Below are 16,869 nucleotides of genomic sequence, written 5' to 3'. Positions count from 1 at the left end.
CTTGATCACAGGTCCGAAATCCAAGACCTAAAGAAACAAATAGCTGATTTACAGTCCCAGCTCACATGTATCACACAGAAAGACAGTAGAAAGGCTAAATCATCTGCCAGACCAGTAGCCCCCCAAACAGCTATCACTCCAACATCTCAAAGGCTGCACCACAGCCGAGATGTAAACAACAACACAAGCAATAGGCCAAGGCCCTGGTATTGCTTTAGATGTGGAGAGGACGGACACACTAAGCCTCAGTGTGAAAGTGAGCCGAACCCATCTCTTGTAGCTGAGAAGAGGAAGCAGCTAAGAGAAAAGCAGTTAACATGGGACATTGAAAATGGTGCTTCAAAGCCTGATCATTTAAACTAGACCCAGTTCCGGTTGTGGGACAAACGGGGACTGGAACACAGACAAAGTGTCCCAAAAAGAAGCTGCACAGAGCCCGTGTGTTCTCTCACACACAAAAACAGACAGTGACCCTGCCAAAAGGGCTGATTGGAGCCAAGTGCACTGCACAAGTGACCATAGGTAACAAAGACTGCAGATGCTTGTTGTATTCAGGCTCTCAAGTAACAACGATCCCCAACTCTTTCTATTTAGAGAACCTATCTCACTTACCTATGCATTCCTTGAATGACCTGCTTGAAGTGGAAGGAGCCAACGGCCAAAGCGTCCCTTACCTTGGCTATGTTGAGACCACCATCATATTCCCAAAGAGCTTGCTTGGAGTGGACATTGAGGTGCTCACACTGGTTTTGGTTGTACCTGACATGCGTTCCACCTTGTCATCAGTGCTTATAGGCACAAATACTTTGGATGTTCTCTATGAAAAGTATGCAGATATCGCACCTCAGTACTATGAGTCTCTTCCTTATGGCTACAAAGTTGTATTAAAGACCCTTGAAATCAGGAAAAGACAGTCTGTTGATTCCAGTCTAGGAGAGGTGAGGCTTCATAGTAGGGACTTTGAGACTATTGCAGCTGGACAGACCAAAGTCCTTGAAGGATCAGTGAGCCGCAGGACAACTGATGTTGGAAAGTGGGTGATGGTAGAGTCACCAAGGTCATCTTCTCTGTCAGGTGGCATCCTGGTGACAGATAGCTTGGTAAGCCTACCACCGAAACTACCACGTTGCATACCAGTCATGCTCAAGAATGAGTCACATCATGACATCACCCTATCTCCAAAGGCTGTAATAGCAGAGATACACGCTGTCAAGAGTGTTCAATCAATTAAGACCCCTGACTCAGACCTTCCCACAAAACCTGACCGAAAATTAAATCTCAACCTTGACTTCATTGACTCTCCTGTACCCAATGAGTGGAAAGAGAGGATAACTGAGAAATTAAGTTCCATGCCGGAGGTGTTTGCACTGCACGAGCTTGATCTTGGTCGCACTGACAAAATAAAACACCACATAACCCTCAGTGACGAGACAACATTCAAACACAGACCAAGACCTATACACCCCCAAGATATAGAGGCTGTGCGTAACCATCTCCAGCAACTCCTTGATGCAGAAGTCATCCGTGAATCGGAGTCGCCCTTCTCCTCGCCGATTGTCGTCGTCAGGAAAAAGAATGGCGATGTCAGACTCTGCATAGACTACAGAAAGTTGAACACCCAAACAGTAAAAGATTCATATGCCTTACCTAATCTTGAGGAGTCATTCTTGGCATTGACCGGGTCCAGGTGGTTCTCAGTGCTCGATCTCAAATCAGGCTTCTATCAAATAGAGATGGAGGAAGCAGACAAACACAAGACCGCATTCATCTGCCCACTAGGATTCTTCGAGTTCAACAGGGTGCCTCAGGGGATAACTAATGCCCCTAGCACGTTCCAGAGGCTTATGGAGCGCTGTATGGGAGAGTTGAACTTGAAGCAAGCCCTAGTTTTTCTTGATGACCTCATCGTCTTCTCCTCGACACTGGAGGAACACGAGGAAAGGTTGATGCGCGTGCTCAACCAATTGAAAGAGTTTGGCTTGAAACTGTTGCCAGGGAAGTGCAAGTTCTTCCAAACTTCTGTAAAGTACCTCGGCCACATCGTGTCTGAAAGAGGCATCGAAACTGATCCAGACAAAGTAGCAGCATTAAAAACCTGGCCAAAACCAAACAACGTGAAAGAGCTAAGAACCTTCCTGGGTTTCTGCGGTTATTACCGCCGGTTCGTAAAAGACTACTCAAAGATTGTGAAGCCACTCAACAAGCTCACTGCTGGCTATCCGCCGCTGAGAAAGCACACTAAAACCACAGAGAACCCTGAGAAATACTACAACCCAAAGGATCTCTTTGGTGACAGATGGACGCCTGCTTGCCAGGCAGCGTTCGACAGCATAATCGAAAAACTGACAACAGCACCCATCCTCGGGTTTGCTGACGCCAAGGTCCCCTACATTTTACACACAGATGCAAGCACCTCGGGACTCGGTGCTGCCCTCTACCAGGAGCAACAGGGACGGAAGCGAGTTGTTGCCTATGCAAGTCGAGGTCTGTCGAGATGTGAGTCCAGGTATCCTGCGCATAAATTGGAATTCCTTGCCCTTAAATGGGCAGTGACAGAAATTCCAGGACTACCTATACGGGAATACGTCCCTTGCTGTCACCGATAGCAATCCGTTAACATACATTCTTGCCTCTGCTAAGCTCGACGCCATGAGCTACAGATGGTTAGCCGCTCTGTCGACATTTGATTTCCAGCTACAATACAGAGCCGGTAAGCAAAATCAAGACGCGGACGGGCTGTCCAGGCGTCCCCATGGCAGATTACCTGATGACACATCATCATGAAAAGAGTTGGAGAGGATACAACAGTTCACAAAAAGACACTTGTCAGAGGCTGATTATGCACACCTGGATGAAAACACCATCAAAGCTATCTGTGAGAAGCACTTGGTTCGCCAAGTGATCAACAATCACTCTGAGGAAACATCACCCAGCACCACCTTGGTTGTGTCACTTGCCCATCATCCAAAGGCTCTCCCACAAAGCTTTGAAGAAGAGGATCAGCTTGGTGGCTTACCTGTCATCCCCTCATTAGCACCAGCTGAATTAAGAGACAAGCAAAATGCTGATCCCTGCATCCGTGAAGTACTCAGGCAAGTGGAGTTAGAAGAGAAACTCCCACCATCCTTGAGGAAGGAACTTCCTGAGCTTGGTCTCTTATTAAGAGAGTGGAGCAAACTTATGGTCTTAAATGGTGTCTTGTATCGCACGCGGCAAGAGGGTGCTCAGACTCACTACCAGCTTGTGCTTCCCGAAATCCTGAGACCCTTAGTCCTCAAGAGCCTCCATGACGACATGGGCCACATGGGCGCAGAGCGCACTCTAGATCTCGTCCGGAAGCGTTTCTATTGGCCCAAAATGTCAGCCGAGGTGGAAACTAAGGTCAAAACTGCAACCGCTGCATACAACGTAAGACTATGCCCGAGAAAGCCGCACCACTCGTCAACATCGTCGCTACAAGACCACTCAAGCTTGTGTGCATGGATTTTCTCAGTGTGGAGCCGGACTCCAGTAACACCAAAGACATTCTGGTCATTACCGACCATTTTACGAAATATGCAGTGGCCGTCCCCACCCCGAACCAGAAAGCCAGGACAGTGGCCAAGAGCCTGTGGGACCACTTTTTCGTCCATTATGGCATACCTGAAAAACTCCACAGTGACCAAGGTCCCGACTTTGAGTCCCGAACAATAAAAGAACTGTGTGAGCTCATTGGCACTCAAAAGATAAGAACCACCCCTTACCATCCGAGAGGGAACCCTGTAGAACGCTTCAACAGGACCCTGCTCAACATGTTGGGAACTCTCGAGAACCAGAAAAAGAGCCACTGGCGGGATTACGTCAAACCGTTAGTACACGCTTATAATTGTACTAAAAACGAGACAACTGGTTTTACCCCTTACGAGTTAATGTTCGGGCGTCAGCCAAGATTGCCAGTTCACCTAGCCTTTGGTGGGAGTCCGACGTGTATGTTGTCCAGAGACAGTCTGGAGATGTCCCAGTGTATGTTGTGAAGCCTGAGACAAGAGATGGTCCACAAAGAACTCTTCATTGTGACCTCCTGCTGCCATGCGGTTTCCTTTCTATGACCTCAATCGAAAGTGAAACTAACCCTGTCAGTGGCAGTGAGACGACCAAGAACTCGCCAACATCCTAAAAATGACAGTTCAGATGGAGTTAATGGGGATGAATCCCAATCTGACTCTGAGGAATATTACTTTGATGGACACAGAAACCTAAGAGTGGAAATGCTAGGTTTTGACCCGACCCCTGAACCCATAGAACACTTACCAGAAAGGATTGAACCGGAACCCTCCAAAGAGTTGACTGCTGTTAAGCAAGGTCCTTCAGATGTAACCATAGCTTTCCCTGAGGATGTTCCGATAGAGACTTATGACCTGAACTTACCTGACCCTGGAAACAATGACTTACCTGATCCTGAAGAGAGCAGCTCAACAGGAAACTGGAAACCTACCTGAGGAAGACCTGGATAATGTCCACCCTTTTACTCAACCTGCTCAGGAGGGAAAATAAAACACAAGTGTTACGGACCAAACTGACATCCAGACAGAAGTTGACTGTTCTAGAAGACCTATCAGAGATAGAAAAGCGACTAAAAGACTGACTTACCCTGAGCTAGTGAACCCGTTAGTTACAATAGTTCAGTCTTTATTTCAAACCTTGAGTGATGTGTTTACAGATTCCCTTGAAGAGCCTAGCTTTCCAAAAACCCCTAGAGTTATGACAGTATAGATTCAAAATGCACGGGGACGTGCATTAGGTAAAGAGGGGAGGATGTAACCCATGTTAAAATATGACATAAATAAGAATAAATAGTTTAAAAGCTGTATAAATAAGTTTGAAAGTTAAGTGATTCATTTAAAATGTAAGTTAATTCATCAAGAGTTAATTAAAAATGTTAATACAACAATTTAATGTTTAAGATTAAAAGTATGCTGACAGAAAATTCATGTCACTGCCCCTTTAAGGGACTATAGTGACGCTAGACACAGCACTTCAGTGACGTTGCAGCAGAGGAGAAATCGGAGAGAAAAGAGTGAAAAAGTTGATTTTGCAGTTGAAAAACATAACTTACCTGGTCGGCAACTGACGGGGATTTTATGAGAACTAAGCCACACCGGTTTTGGTGAGTTTCAGTTGTTTTCTCGCATTTTGCCGTGTTGTATTTTTTTCTTTCTCTGGCGGAGAGCTAACATTAAAAACGTAGCTGTTTACAAGGAAATGCTTCGCCATAAACTGTTACCAGTTAATATTTTGGGTTTATGAAAACTGTGAATGTTGTAAAAGTGAATGCTTTGTAAATGAAAAGTAGTTGTGTGGGAAACGGAGCCGTGAGTTAAAAGAGACCGCTCCGCCGCCATTTTAGAGGTGAAAAGCACCGTAGCAGTAAAGTTACAACTCAGCTGTGAAACATTCATTTGTGTAATTTGAGGATTTAAAAAGAGATTTATTGTGTTTATGATGGTGGTAGGAGTAATCGAACTGAAACTCTTCATTGAACTGAATAACTGAACTCAACATTTGGACTTGAACTTGAGTTTAAGGTGTTATACTTTTATTTTCATACTGAGTTCATATGTTTGGATGTGATTTGAAATGCTTGTGGTCCACTTTGATTTGGTTGTATAAATTGAAGGTATTTAAAGAAAGGGAAAAGAGTTAACTCAGGAAGAAAAATAGGAATTCTAAAATAGGTGCAACCTAGGAAAATCTAGTCTAACTTGGATTAGCCTGACTAAAATAACTTAGGTGAACTAAAGAACAAAAAGAGAGTGAAATACCTTTTCATTTATTATATTTACCTCAATACTAAGAATCTGCAGGGTTTTATTTTTATTTTGTTTCTGTTTTTGCATATTGTATATTCTAGTGTCTTCTGCATTCAGTAAATTGTCGGCCTTTTGTATTTAAAGCAACGGTCTCTGGTGTAATTATTTTTTGCTCCCCACTCCTTAGAACCTAGAACTGGTCCAGTGGCGCAGTAAGTGGTGTGATACAGGGCACGGAGCGATCACTACTCAAACACTAATCAAACGAACCGGGCTTTGGGGGTCAAACGTGCTTGGTCACGGATTGCCTAGTGTGAGTAACGGGGTAAAATAGAACATTTAATTTAAAGAGTAAAGATGTGTGAATTTCATAAAATAAGGGATTTGTTTGTATTTGTTGGTGTTCGAAGGCTCCCCTCCTGTGGCTATTAATGGTATTGCAGATGTAGTATTTTGTCCCTCTTCTCTTTCCGTACCGCAGCAGAGTGTCGCTGCTGTGGGTATACGATTTTCCACGCTCTAACTCATTAACGTATTAATTGTGGAAATATGTTTTATGTGAATATTTTCGACGTAATTGATTGAATTGCCGTATTTGAACATGAGTATATAATGTATATTTAACACGGTTGTTGAGGTCATTTTAAATGTATTGAATTTCCTCGAGCGGGAACGAGTGCATGTGGTCATTGTGCCGGTCTTAAAATTTCTGATAATTGTAATATGAGTCGAGTGAAAGTGTAATTTCTGTTTTTCTAGTCATATGTATATCTGCAGTATATTGTCTCCTTCAGCCAACCTGATTTGTACCCGTTTGTATTGCTTTCATGTTTATGACGTTATAAATGTTAACAAATGCTGTTTAGAAATGAAGTTTTCTTGTTCTACAGTCTATTGGCCAGTATTACTACACTGTTACTATTTACAGGTGTACTGTTACAGTTTTCAGGTTGTATCTAATTGTCATGTGTTTTATAGCAGCAGATTTGAGTGTCGCCCCAGCTAACAAAAAAAGGTCCCCAGGGCGTCCCCTAAACGTTCACGAGGACGTTCACGGGACGTGCAGCGGCCATTCGGGACGTTTAGGGGACGTTTGCTTTAAGTACTCTGAATGTCATTTTATTTTACTTTTAGGCTAACCAAAGACAACAGACACGTTGTATGGAGCAAAATACGTTTATTTTAAATTGAACAATTGTAAAGTTGCGGTTCTCTTTCCGTGTGTGTGTGTGTGTGTGTGTGTGTGTCTGCGTCTGCGTCTCTGGTTGTCAGCTGTGGGTTTAGTCCGAAGGCAAGTCTTCCAGTTGTTTCATAACCTAAAACAACAAAATGAACACATTCAGTAGTGTTATGATTGATTTAATATGTCTAGGACTACCATTTATACATTGAAAAAAGATTTGTACCAGGGTTGCTGCAGGATTTTTAAGCTCCAATTTAAGACTTTTTAAGACCTGCACAAATTAATACCATATGAGCAGGGTAGGGCGACGTCTATGGTAAACTGTAAAATGAATGTAAATGAAACAAAAAGTTTAATAAAATTATACACTTCACATTTCAGCCATTAAACCATTTTTTAAGAAAATGGATGAGTCAAAAGTATTAATTATATTAATTTAAACAATTATCAATAAATTATTAAATGTGACCCTGGACCACAAAACCAGTCTTAAGTCGCTGGGGTATATTTGTAGCAATAGCCAACAATACATTGTATGGGTCAAAATTATTTATTTTTCTTTTATCATGTTCCATGAAGATATTTTGTAAATTTCCTACTGTAAATATATCAAAAGTAAATTTTTGATTAGTAATATGCATTGCTAAGAACTTCATTTGGACAACTTTAAAGGCGATCTTCTAAATATTTAGATTGTTTTGCACCCTCAGATTCCAGATTTTCAAATAGTTGTATCTCGGCCAAATATTGCCCGATCCTAACAAACCATACATCAATGGAAAGCTCATTTATTCAGCTTTGTATAAATCTCAATTTTGAAAAATTGACACTTAAGACTGGTTTTGTGGTCCAGGGTCACATATTAATTAAATAACATACAAACACATTTTATTGTTTAGATTTTCATAATGAATTATCTCCTTATCGATCAACCAGTTCACATTTACAGCTCTGTGTGTTTGCAGGGTAAAAACATGGGTCAATTTTTGCATTGGTCTGAACAAAAACAACACAATGTTCCTGCAATACTGGAGGCTGCAGTTCTAGGACCCTATTTTTTGGGACAGCACCATCTATTCCAACAGAGGAGACCTGATTCAAACATCAAACAAACAGATGCAAACAAACAGCACATCAGACGCAGTGTTGCCAAACCCCTCCCTCAGAAAATCTCTAGAACCACCCACAAAAGTCTCCATTTTTCACAAAAAGTCGTCAAATATGAAAAGAAAGTAAATACAGGTAAAATTGGTAAAGGAAAGTAAATATATACTTTACAATGACAGTACAATTTTATTACAGTATAAAAAAATATAACAAAAGTATAAAAAATTATGAAGTGAAATTTAGGAACTGCTTTCTTGTAACTCTGCACGACACATTTGAATCAGTAAATTCTTCCTGTGATCTGCAAGCACATGATGGAAATGATGTAAAGACACACAATGTTGGGCATTTGTTTCATGTGTCACCAAAGTGCATCCCTGTCCTGCTCAAATACAACAGATAAGAGATATTATGATTCTCCAAAAACAAAACCTTTATTCATACAAACTTATTTCAGTCAACACACTCTATTATACGGTGGCCGAGAGATCTCAACGTGCTGTAAATAGGAAAAAAAACCACCTGCATATTAAGAAACTTCATCAATTTGACAACACATGCGCTGCAAATGCTCACAACACAAGAAACGCAAATACAATTCTTTATTTGGTTATGTTGTGAGCATTTGCAGTGCGTTTCTTTATTTGTTTGTGTTGTGAGCATTTGCAGCACCTGCTGTCAAACTGATGAAGATATGTTCTTGATTTGCTGGTGCTTTTTCTATTTGCATGTGTTTTATACTGCAAAGTGCAAAATACTGCATCCCAGCACACATGGCACGATGATGCACTGTCTCTCAGTATCTGGTTGACATGATTGTGCATGAATTGTGGTATAACATTTGTGTCTGTGGTTAAAACAAGATGTTCATGCACTGAGTATTTGGTGCCCCGATGTAATCATAATTTTTCATATTTGTTCTCCGCCATCTTGAAGCTTATAATGAAATGGTTGTGCGTGTCATCATATCTGAATGGCAGGTGTACTGATGTGTGTTCTCATTGGCATGATTGAGAGTAAATGTGGGAGGTCACGGGCCTACGGCGAGGTGTGGCCAAGTAAAAAAAAAAAAAAAAATCGCTATTTGTATTTAAATATAGCTAAAATAGCTCCTTGTCGCAAAAAATCAATAAAAGTCGCAGCAACAATGAGAAAGTAGCTAAATTTGGTGACAAAATCCCCAAATTGGCAACACTGATCAGACGTGAAGCGCTGCAGCTAATTAACTGAAGTCTCGCACAGACACAAGTCTTCTTTCCAAGAAAACTGAATTTTAAACCAGAATATACTGAATATTGAAATAAATTAGGTTAAATATTTCAAGAGGGTTACCAATGGGTATGTTTAGAGTTATATAATTAAGTGTATACAATTAAATAACTGCATAATTCCTTAAAAATAATAATATACAGAATTGAATACCAAGTGCTATAAAATAGTATGAGCCACTAATATTTAGTCATTTAGCAGATGCTTTTATCCAAAGCGACTTCTAAATAAGGACAATGGAAGCAATCAAAATCAACAAAAGAGCAATGATATGCAAGTGCTATAACAAGTCTCATTTAGCCTAACGTAGTACATGTCGCAAGAGATTTTTTTTTTAGTTATATAATAAATAAAAAGAAAGCATAGAATAGAAAAAGAATAGAGCAAGCTAGTGTTAGAGGCCTTTTTTGCTTTTGTTAATTGTATAATAAATAAAAAGAAAACAGAATACAAAAAGATTAGAAAAGCTAGTTAGGTTTTTTTTGTTTTGTTTTTTTTCTTTTTTTTTAAAGAATAGAATTAGAATAGAGAGAGGTGTGACGTTCTTCATTCTCTCTTACATTCTTTTTGGCTCATTAAAAATTAATCTTGCTGCCACATTCTGGATTAATTGTAAAGGTTTGATAGAACTGGCTGGAAGACCTGACACAATACATAAATGCAAAAAAATAAATAAATAAAATAAAATAATTAAAAAACAAACAAACAAAAAAAAACTATAGGGTCCTAGAAATCCAGTTCTGAAACTACAGCCTCCGGCTACTCATAACAACAGCCCTATTGAACATGCAGATTCATTCTCTGCCAGCAGGAGGCGCTTTCGAACGGTTTCCCCGGTAACGCCAGAACACAACGCAGCGCAGCACCGGACTTTGAAACGTGCAGCGCTCATATTTTATTTATAGCCTTTTGAAGTTTAATCGTCACATTAAGCTGTATGGCGATTCTGGTCTGTACCCAAATTTAAGACCTCTTGAAATCATAATTAAGACCTTTTAAGACTTTTTAAGGACCCGCGGGAACCCTGTGTAACGTTGTTGTTGACAATTTGGATTTAGACCAAGTGGTCCGAAATTTAGCGCACATGAAAATAGGCTGTCCCAAATGGGCTTTTTTGCTCATATAACGTTTGGCGTCTCAGTGTGTATTTTCACCATATGAAAATTAAATATTTAAGTTCAATATCTGTCAATATTACATACGTTTAATCATTTCAGCTTTACATGCTAATGTTAGCTTCGAAAGTGTTCACAGCCTAAAGCCGCAGTCTTACCCTGTGTCCCAATGTTCATACTATCCATCCTAAATAGTATATGAGACTGCAATAAGTGTGTCCCAAAGCATAGTATGTTGAAAAGAGTATGCCAAAAGTCCCCGGATGGTCTACTATTTCAGGTCGATTTTTGAAGTGTGGATCCGAGCACACTCTAATGGCTAAAATTCACAATCCATTGCGCTTTCGGTCCAGAACTACAAACACGAATAAAAAGCGTTAGAAAAACTACAAACGTGGTGGATGCGTGCTATCGACCTTTATGTAGAGAGGTTTACAAAAAGGGGTCTGAGAGTTATAATCAACATTTAAACTGGTAAAAACTATTTATTTATTGTTATCCGTGTTATATTTCATCTGCAACAGCAATGTGAAGTTTTATAAACATCCATTTGGTCGTTAACTTTTAAATGCATCATTATGCAGAAAATAGCAGAGTTTTCCGCATAAAAGACCCGCGACTGTCAGATCAACGAGCTACTTCTTTTTTTCTCTAATACGGTAGTAAGTTAAATTAAATTAAATGTGGAGGATGTTAACTGTGACAAGATGATTGACAGGCCAGTTTACATTGACAGGCCAGTTTACAGTGACAGGGTGCGTGTAACTGATGCGACATGAACGGTCCGTTAAAGACGCAGTTGTGTGACGTGATAGTATGTCCCAAAGCTTGCCTACTCATCTACTACACACTCAAAAGTGTGTACTTTTTCTTCACCAAAAGAGTACATACTTTAAGGGCGTAGTATAAGTAGGCACATTGGGACGCAGCAACAGTCTTTGAGCATGCGAAATTGTTTTGCGTGCTGCAACGGTTGTGATATGACGTCATGCTGTGCAGCGTCTTTTTAAAAACGTAAATTCAACAAGTAACGTATAATAATACATCTAAAATGTAAAAACATACAATCTACTCCACTTTCCTGCAGCGCTGCAGTTTTCTTTGAATTCAGAAAGAAGGTCATGCTGTGACGCATCAATCTGCCGTTGGTCACACGGTGTCACGTGATGCGAATTCGCAGGCCAGAGTTCACCAAGTTTGGACTTTGGAACGCAGCGAAATGCGAAAACTTTTCCCACAGGCTTGCGTTTGCGATCTGACGCATACGCATGCATATGAATGGAAGTCAATGGAGCGAAAAGAGCAGTGTGACCGCGGCTTAACGAGCAGCCGTACACGACAGACAACTTCAGCAAACGTTTAAAAAGGTAAACTTTTCAGAAAATGTAAGCATTACGAGATACACATTGGTTAAAGTAGCTAATGCCCACAAATATAAAAGTATAAATACCTTTTCGACCGATGAAGGCTAAAACTCAAGGCCGTGTCTGAGGAAATCATCGGGAGAACCGTTTAACGGTCACTAAGCAGCTGAGCGTTGCCATGGATACATGCTGTGTGCCCTAAAGTGATGTCATTCGATCATGTGCTCATTTGATCTACACTTGCTGTAGCCTGTCTCCTAATGCGGCTATTACACAATTTGTTTTTCTTTCTTTTTTTTTTTTTTTGTTGTTGTTGTTGTTTTTGTTTTTAGCTGCACGTGGTATAGCAGTCTTAAATGCAATAACTAAAATAATAATTTTCCTAAATAACTTTTCTTGTCAGCTTACCAACAGTTAATATATAGACCATTTCAACGGCTATTCGGCTGTTTAAGGAAGTGACGTCTTTGGTCCTCGGACGTTTCCGGTTAATGTTCGAACGCAAGGCACTTGATACACAGTAGGATTGCAATAATTAATTTAATCCTGCTGTTTAAATTGTCAAAATTAAAATTGAGATCCTTATTGCTCAGTGGTTGGGTGCTCCCTCTGGGCTGGAACTAACATTTCACTTATAAATAATCGGAAATTAAAGGGTTAGATTTCCGAGAAACGCTCCTGGATTGCAGCAGTGAAGCGACCCAGCTAACACAGTTACGTTGTGACGACGTAACTGGACCGGACCATATACGGGTCTTGAGAATGTGTTCTGACCATTACTTTGAAATGCATATAGAACTAATAAACTCATCTTTGGTGCAAAAAAGAAACCTTATAAAATCTAACAGTAATTTAATTATAGACGGTTTCAACGGCAACAACATAAACAAACGTTACTGCGCATGCGCGCTTTTGTGGCCCAAACTTAACTTCCGGTAGACATCCAAATACAATCAGTAACAACAGCTAAGTCCCTCTAGAGTAGATTACGTTTTGATAACAAACAAAATATGTTTGCTGTGTAAATCAGACGGACTGAGATTCAGCGATAACTACTTGGACGGACTTATTAAAAATGCAAATTCATTCTCTGCCAGCAGGAGGCGCTTTAAAGCCGGAGAACTAGAGGTTTCCCCCGGAAACGGCTGTTGGGCTGTACACAAGCAGTGCTGAGCTTACAAAGGCTGCTTAATCAGGCATATAACATGCAAGATGAAATGAAAATGACATCAAACATTTTCTAAAGACAGTGTTCCTTCAGAAATACAGTGATATAAAAACACCTGCGCCTCGTTTTGATTTTTAAACGTGCGCTATGTGCTCATGTTTATTCAACGAAGCCTTTTGGAAAATCGGTCAGTTTTGATATCGTGGCGGGTCGCCACAAATAAACAAATGTATGGGAAACACATGCCACAGCACAACAACCTGAGCCCAACTTCATTACTCATCACTTTAACTTTAACTGTGTTTGTAGCCGGCGCCACTAACAAGACCGATAAACAAACACAGACCGTCTATAAGGGATTTATAGTAAATACATTCATTACATACATGCAGTGCAAACCAATTCAAGAACATTAAATTCTAATAGAAAATAGACAAAAACACAATGCATTCATGAATCAACATTTATTCAGTGCTACTTTCTACAAATACTAAACCAAAACATTTCGAACATTACACCTGTTCTTTAACCATGCAAAGTGCACATCAATTCATAGATTGCACAATATAATCAACTGAAAAAGTTTGTGTCTCATTAAGGATGTGCATAGTTAAATAATGCTGTTATCAGTGAAAATTATCAATAATTATCAGTACTCTTATTGATACAACTCCCTTAATTTGGTGCAAAAAAAATAAAGACATGATAAAAAGATATGAAACAATTCAGTAGATACTTCATTACTACTACTTTGCAGAATTACGTTAAATTGTTTCCGGATTATCCTATATGAGGTACCTGCTACAAATATCTGGTGGTGATGTGCTTTAATAGTGCTTCACTATCAGAAGATAAACCTAAACAATATTACAATTACCAAAGAACCATAGTTCTTGAGCTTCTTGGAAGATAAAAGAAATAAAGAAAATAACATTCATAAAGAGTAAAGATATGTAAAATGAAGAATATAAAGATTTCTAGCATCACTCCTAATAATTATAGCATAATTTGGCCGACCCCAAAAAACATAAACAGTTTTTGTTTAGGAAAATGAGCATGTTGAGTTTCTCTGGAGAATGTGTGATCTCTGATTACTGACTGTGGAGAAGACTCTTTCAGACAGTGCTGAGGAGGCAGAGTTAGGTGCTGGACGGCTGCGAGAGAAGAGGAAGAGTGTCGTTCTTACCCCACAGCAGAAGGCAGACTCTTCTGGGGGAAGGACAGGAGGGAGACTCTTCACTCTTCATCTTTTCATGGAGGGTTGATAGTGTTTTGCTGTAGAACAAGGCTCCTCCTCAGCACTTGGTCTTCTTCAGCAAAGAGTTCCTCTAGTGCAGAGTCAGAGATTTCTTGCAAACTGGAATCTTTTAATAAAATTTACCATATTATTGTAGTCAGGTTTATTGTTTTTATTATAACACATGGCAAAGATATGAGAAAATTATGTTAAAGGTGTTCTTCCTCCTCTTCGCCATCCTGAGCCTGCACTGTCAATATCCTTCTCCGGCAGCTGAAAGGGAGGATCGTGCCGTGTTAATGTTGCTAATGTATGTACACAACCAGTCAAAAATCTGGAATCTTTGTTTTTTTTTCAAAAGAAATCTCTTCTGCTCACCAAGGCTATATTAATTTGATCAAATTTACAGTACAAAACATTAATATTGTAAAATATATATATTTTTAATTGAAAATAAGTTTTCATTCACTTTTTAAAATACTTTTTAAAATTCACTTTTCATACTTTAAAATGTATTTCATTCCTGTGAGGCAAAGCTGAATTTTTCAGTAGCCTTTACTCCAGTCTTCAGTGTCGCATGATCATTCTCATATACTGATTTGCTGCTTAAGAAACATTTCTGATTATTATCAATCAGTGCATTTCCATGCACCTAATCACATTATTGCCTCTCTGACCAAAGTGTGCATGTTCTCGTGACGTACATGAATGACGTGACACGCACCTGCAGGGGTGCGTTTCCCAAAAGCATCGATAGCTAACTATGGTCGTTAGTTCCACCGAACTCTATTGGTAACTATGGAACTTGTGACCATAGTTGCTTCTGGGAAACGCACCCCAGATTAGAAATGATGGAGAAGAAAGCTTTGCATTTCTGGAGAGCCGAATCGCTAAACTCTGTCAGAACACCAGTCTCTGCTCCTTACCCTCATCCAGCGTAGGCAAACCCAGCTGAAGTGACATCACTTTGTGAAGTGAAGACCCATCACTTTGCTATGGTGGCGAAAAAGCATGGAATACAAACATACAAACGTGTTTTGCATTAGACAAATTAAAACAGCGGCCAGTAACACACCAATTTGTGCTGAGCAGTGGGGTTATGTTATGTGAATAATGGCGGTAAAAAAATAACCACAACTCAAATAATACGAATAATGGAAATTGCATGTAACAGGGTGTCTACAGATATGAACAAATTAAATTTAAGACTTTTAAGACCTTTTTAATACCACCTAATGTAAAATTTAAGACCAAACCTGTGAAGAAAATACACATTATATTACATGCGTAAATGTAATATTTAATGTGTTTTTAAATTTAAAAAGAAAACAAAATATCATCGCTGTCAAAAAAGCGATTTATTATTACGATATACAGAGAAATTTTCTGCAGACAATATCCCCTCAAAAGCTCCGCATCAGCAATATTTTTGGTGGTGTAAATGAAGCAATATTTTCATCAGTTTTCTATTCAGCTTTTACATATTTAAATCTGCATGTTTTTAATATTTACCCCAGGTTCTTATTTACTTCCATAAAGTCCAATATTTTTTAACCTTATTAAATGTATGCGTCATCTTTCATGTCAAATTCTTACAATTGATGAAGAAATTTAATATACACAACAGCTGTTAGCAATCAAATTAAATAATTTGCACTACAAATTTACAACCGCAATAAATAATGTTATGATATTAATGTTTTAAATACATTTATTTGAATATACAAATAAGAAATTTTGGTGGAAAAATGTATACTTTTAAACTAACTAAACCACCAGTAGGTGGCGGTAAGTCACTTATTCATTCAACTGATTCATTCAAAACACTGACTCATTCAGTAACAAACATGTGAGTGCTGCTTGGAGAATGTGCAATACTTCTGATCTTTGTTTGGAACTATTTTCGTTCTGTGAGTTTCTTTATGTTTGCCGTTATGCTCATTTGATTTGATTTCTCCATATAAGTCTCTCACAGAGACAGGCAGCATTAGCCTCAACAGCGCAACATTGATACCAGAAATACACTATCCATTATCGATCGCTGTTTACGCCGAATGTAATAAAATGTCACTTAAGTTTTAATCAGGCTATTTGTCTCGTCGGGCAAGTAAAATCCTCGTGCAATTTTTCAGTAAACTTGCATTAACCCATTTAAAGCAGCTAGGAGGCTTTTCAGTGAGCTGGTGGTATTCGACCTGCATTCTGCTACCGCAATTCTCTCTGATGACGCAGTAACTACAGCGGGAAACAAATAAAATAAAATCTTCCGTCTGTCCAATGATTGTAAACAGTCACTGGGTCCATCAGACTGGTGAAACTTGTGCGGTAATGAGCCCGAAGATATTTAAGACCCACTGAATCTGAATTTAAGACATTTTAAGTCTTTTTAAGTGTTGTGCTTTTATACCGGTTAAAAGATCCAAAAATCTATAATTCACATCTTCATCATCCATAAGTACCTCATAAATAGCAAATGCATATTTACCTCTTATCTGGATGGATGCTGTTGATGATTCCGGATGCTTCCCCGCCGGTGACCGTCCTGGCTCAGTCAAATTCGTACCTCTTGGAGCTCGTTTAGAATATATTCAGGTTCAGATAACGAGTTATTATTATTAATTAATCACTCAGAGACTT

General features: G+C 39.4%; 1 protein-coding gene and 1 long non-coding RNA gene across 4 annotated transcripts in view; one reads left to right on the top strand and one right to left on the bottom strand.

Annotated features, from left to right (window-relative positions):
* The first annotated feature begins 4,944 nt into the window (after positions 1-4,944).
* The window catches only part of crfb16 (cytokine receptor family member B16), a 69,298-nt gene continuing 57,373 nt past the window's right edge, over positions 4,945-16,869 (top strand). For 2 of the 3 annotated variants that reach the window (XM_058764954.1, XM_058764946.1), the window contains exon 1: positions 4,945-5,146. Coding sequence is in view for 1 of the 3 variants with exons in the window: in XM_058764974.1 (XP_058620957.1) it covers positions 5,121-5,146 (26 nt within the window). In the remaining 2 variants the exon portion in view is untranslated. The remainder of the gene's footprint in view (positions 5,147-16,869) is intronic. The other variant, XM_058764974.1, reaches the window with a different exon arrangement.
* On the bottom strand, positions 6,027-14,757 carry LOC131533039 (uncharacterized). Its single transcript, XR_009269033.1, has 3 exons — positions 11,914-14,757; positions 7,196-7,293; positions 6,027-7,105 (listed from the first exon to the last, which is right to left on the bottom strand). It is a non-coding gene; the product is annotated as an uncharacterized LOC131533039 (long non-coding RNA).

The sequence above is a fragment of the Onychostoma macrolepis genome, chromosome 02 (assembly GCF_012432095.1).
Source record: "Onychostoma macrolepis isolate SWU-2019 chromosome 02, ASM1243209v1, whole genome shotgun sequence".
Taxonomy (NCBI): domain Eukaryota; kingdom Metazoa; phylum Chordata; class Actinopteri; order Cypriniformes; family Cyprinidae; genus Onychostoma; species Onychostoma macrolepis.
Note: the sequence above shows the minus strand (reverse complement) of the source record. Positions and strands in the feature narration are given on the sequence as shown.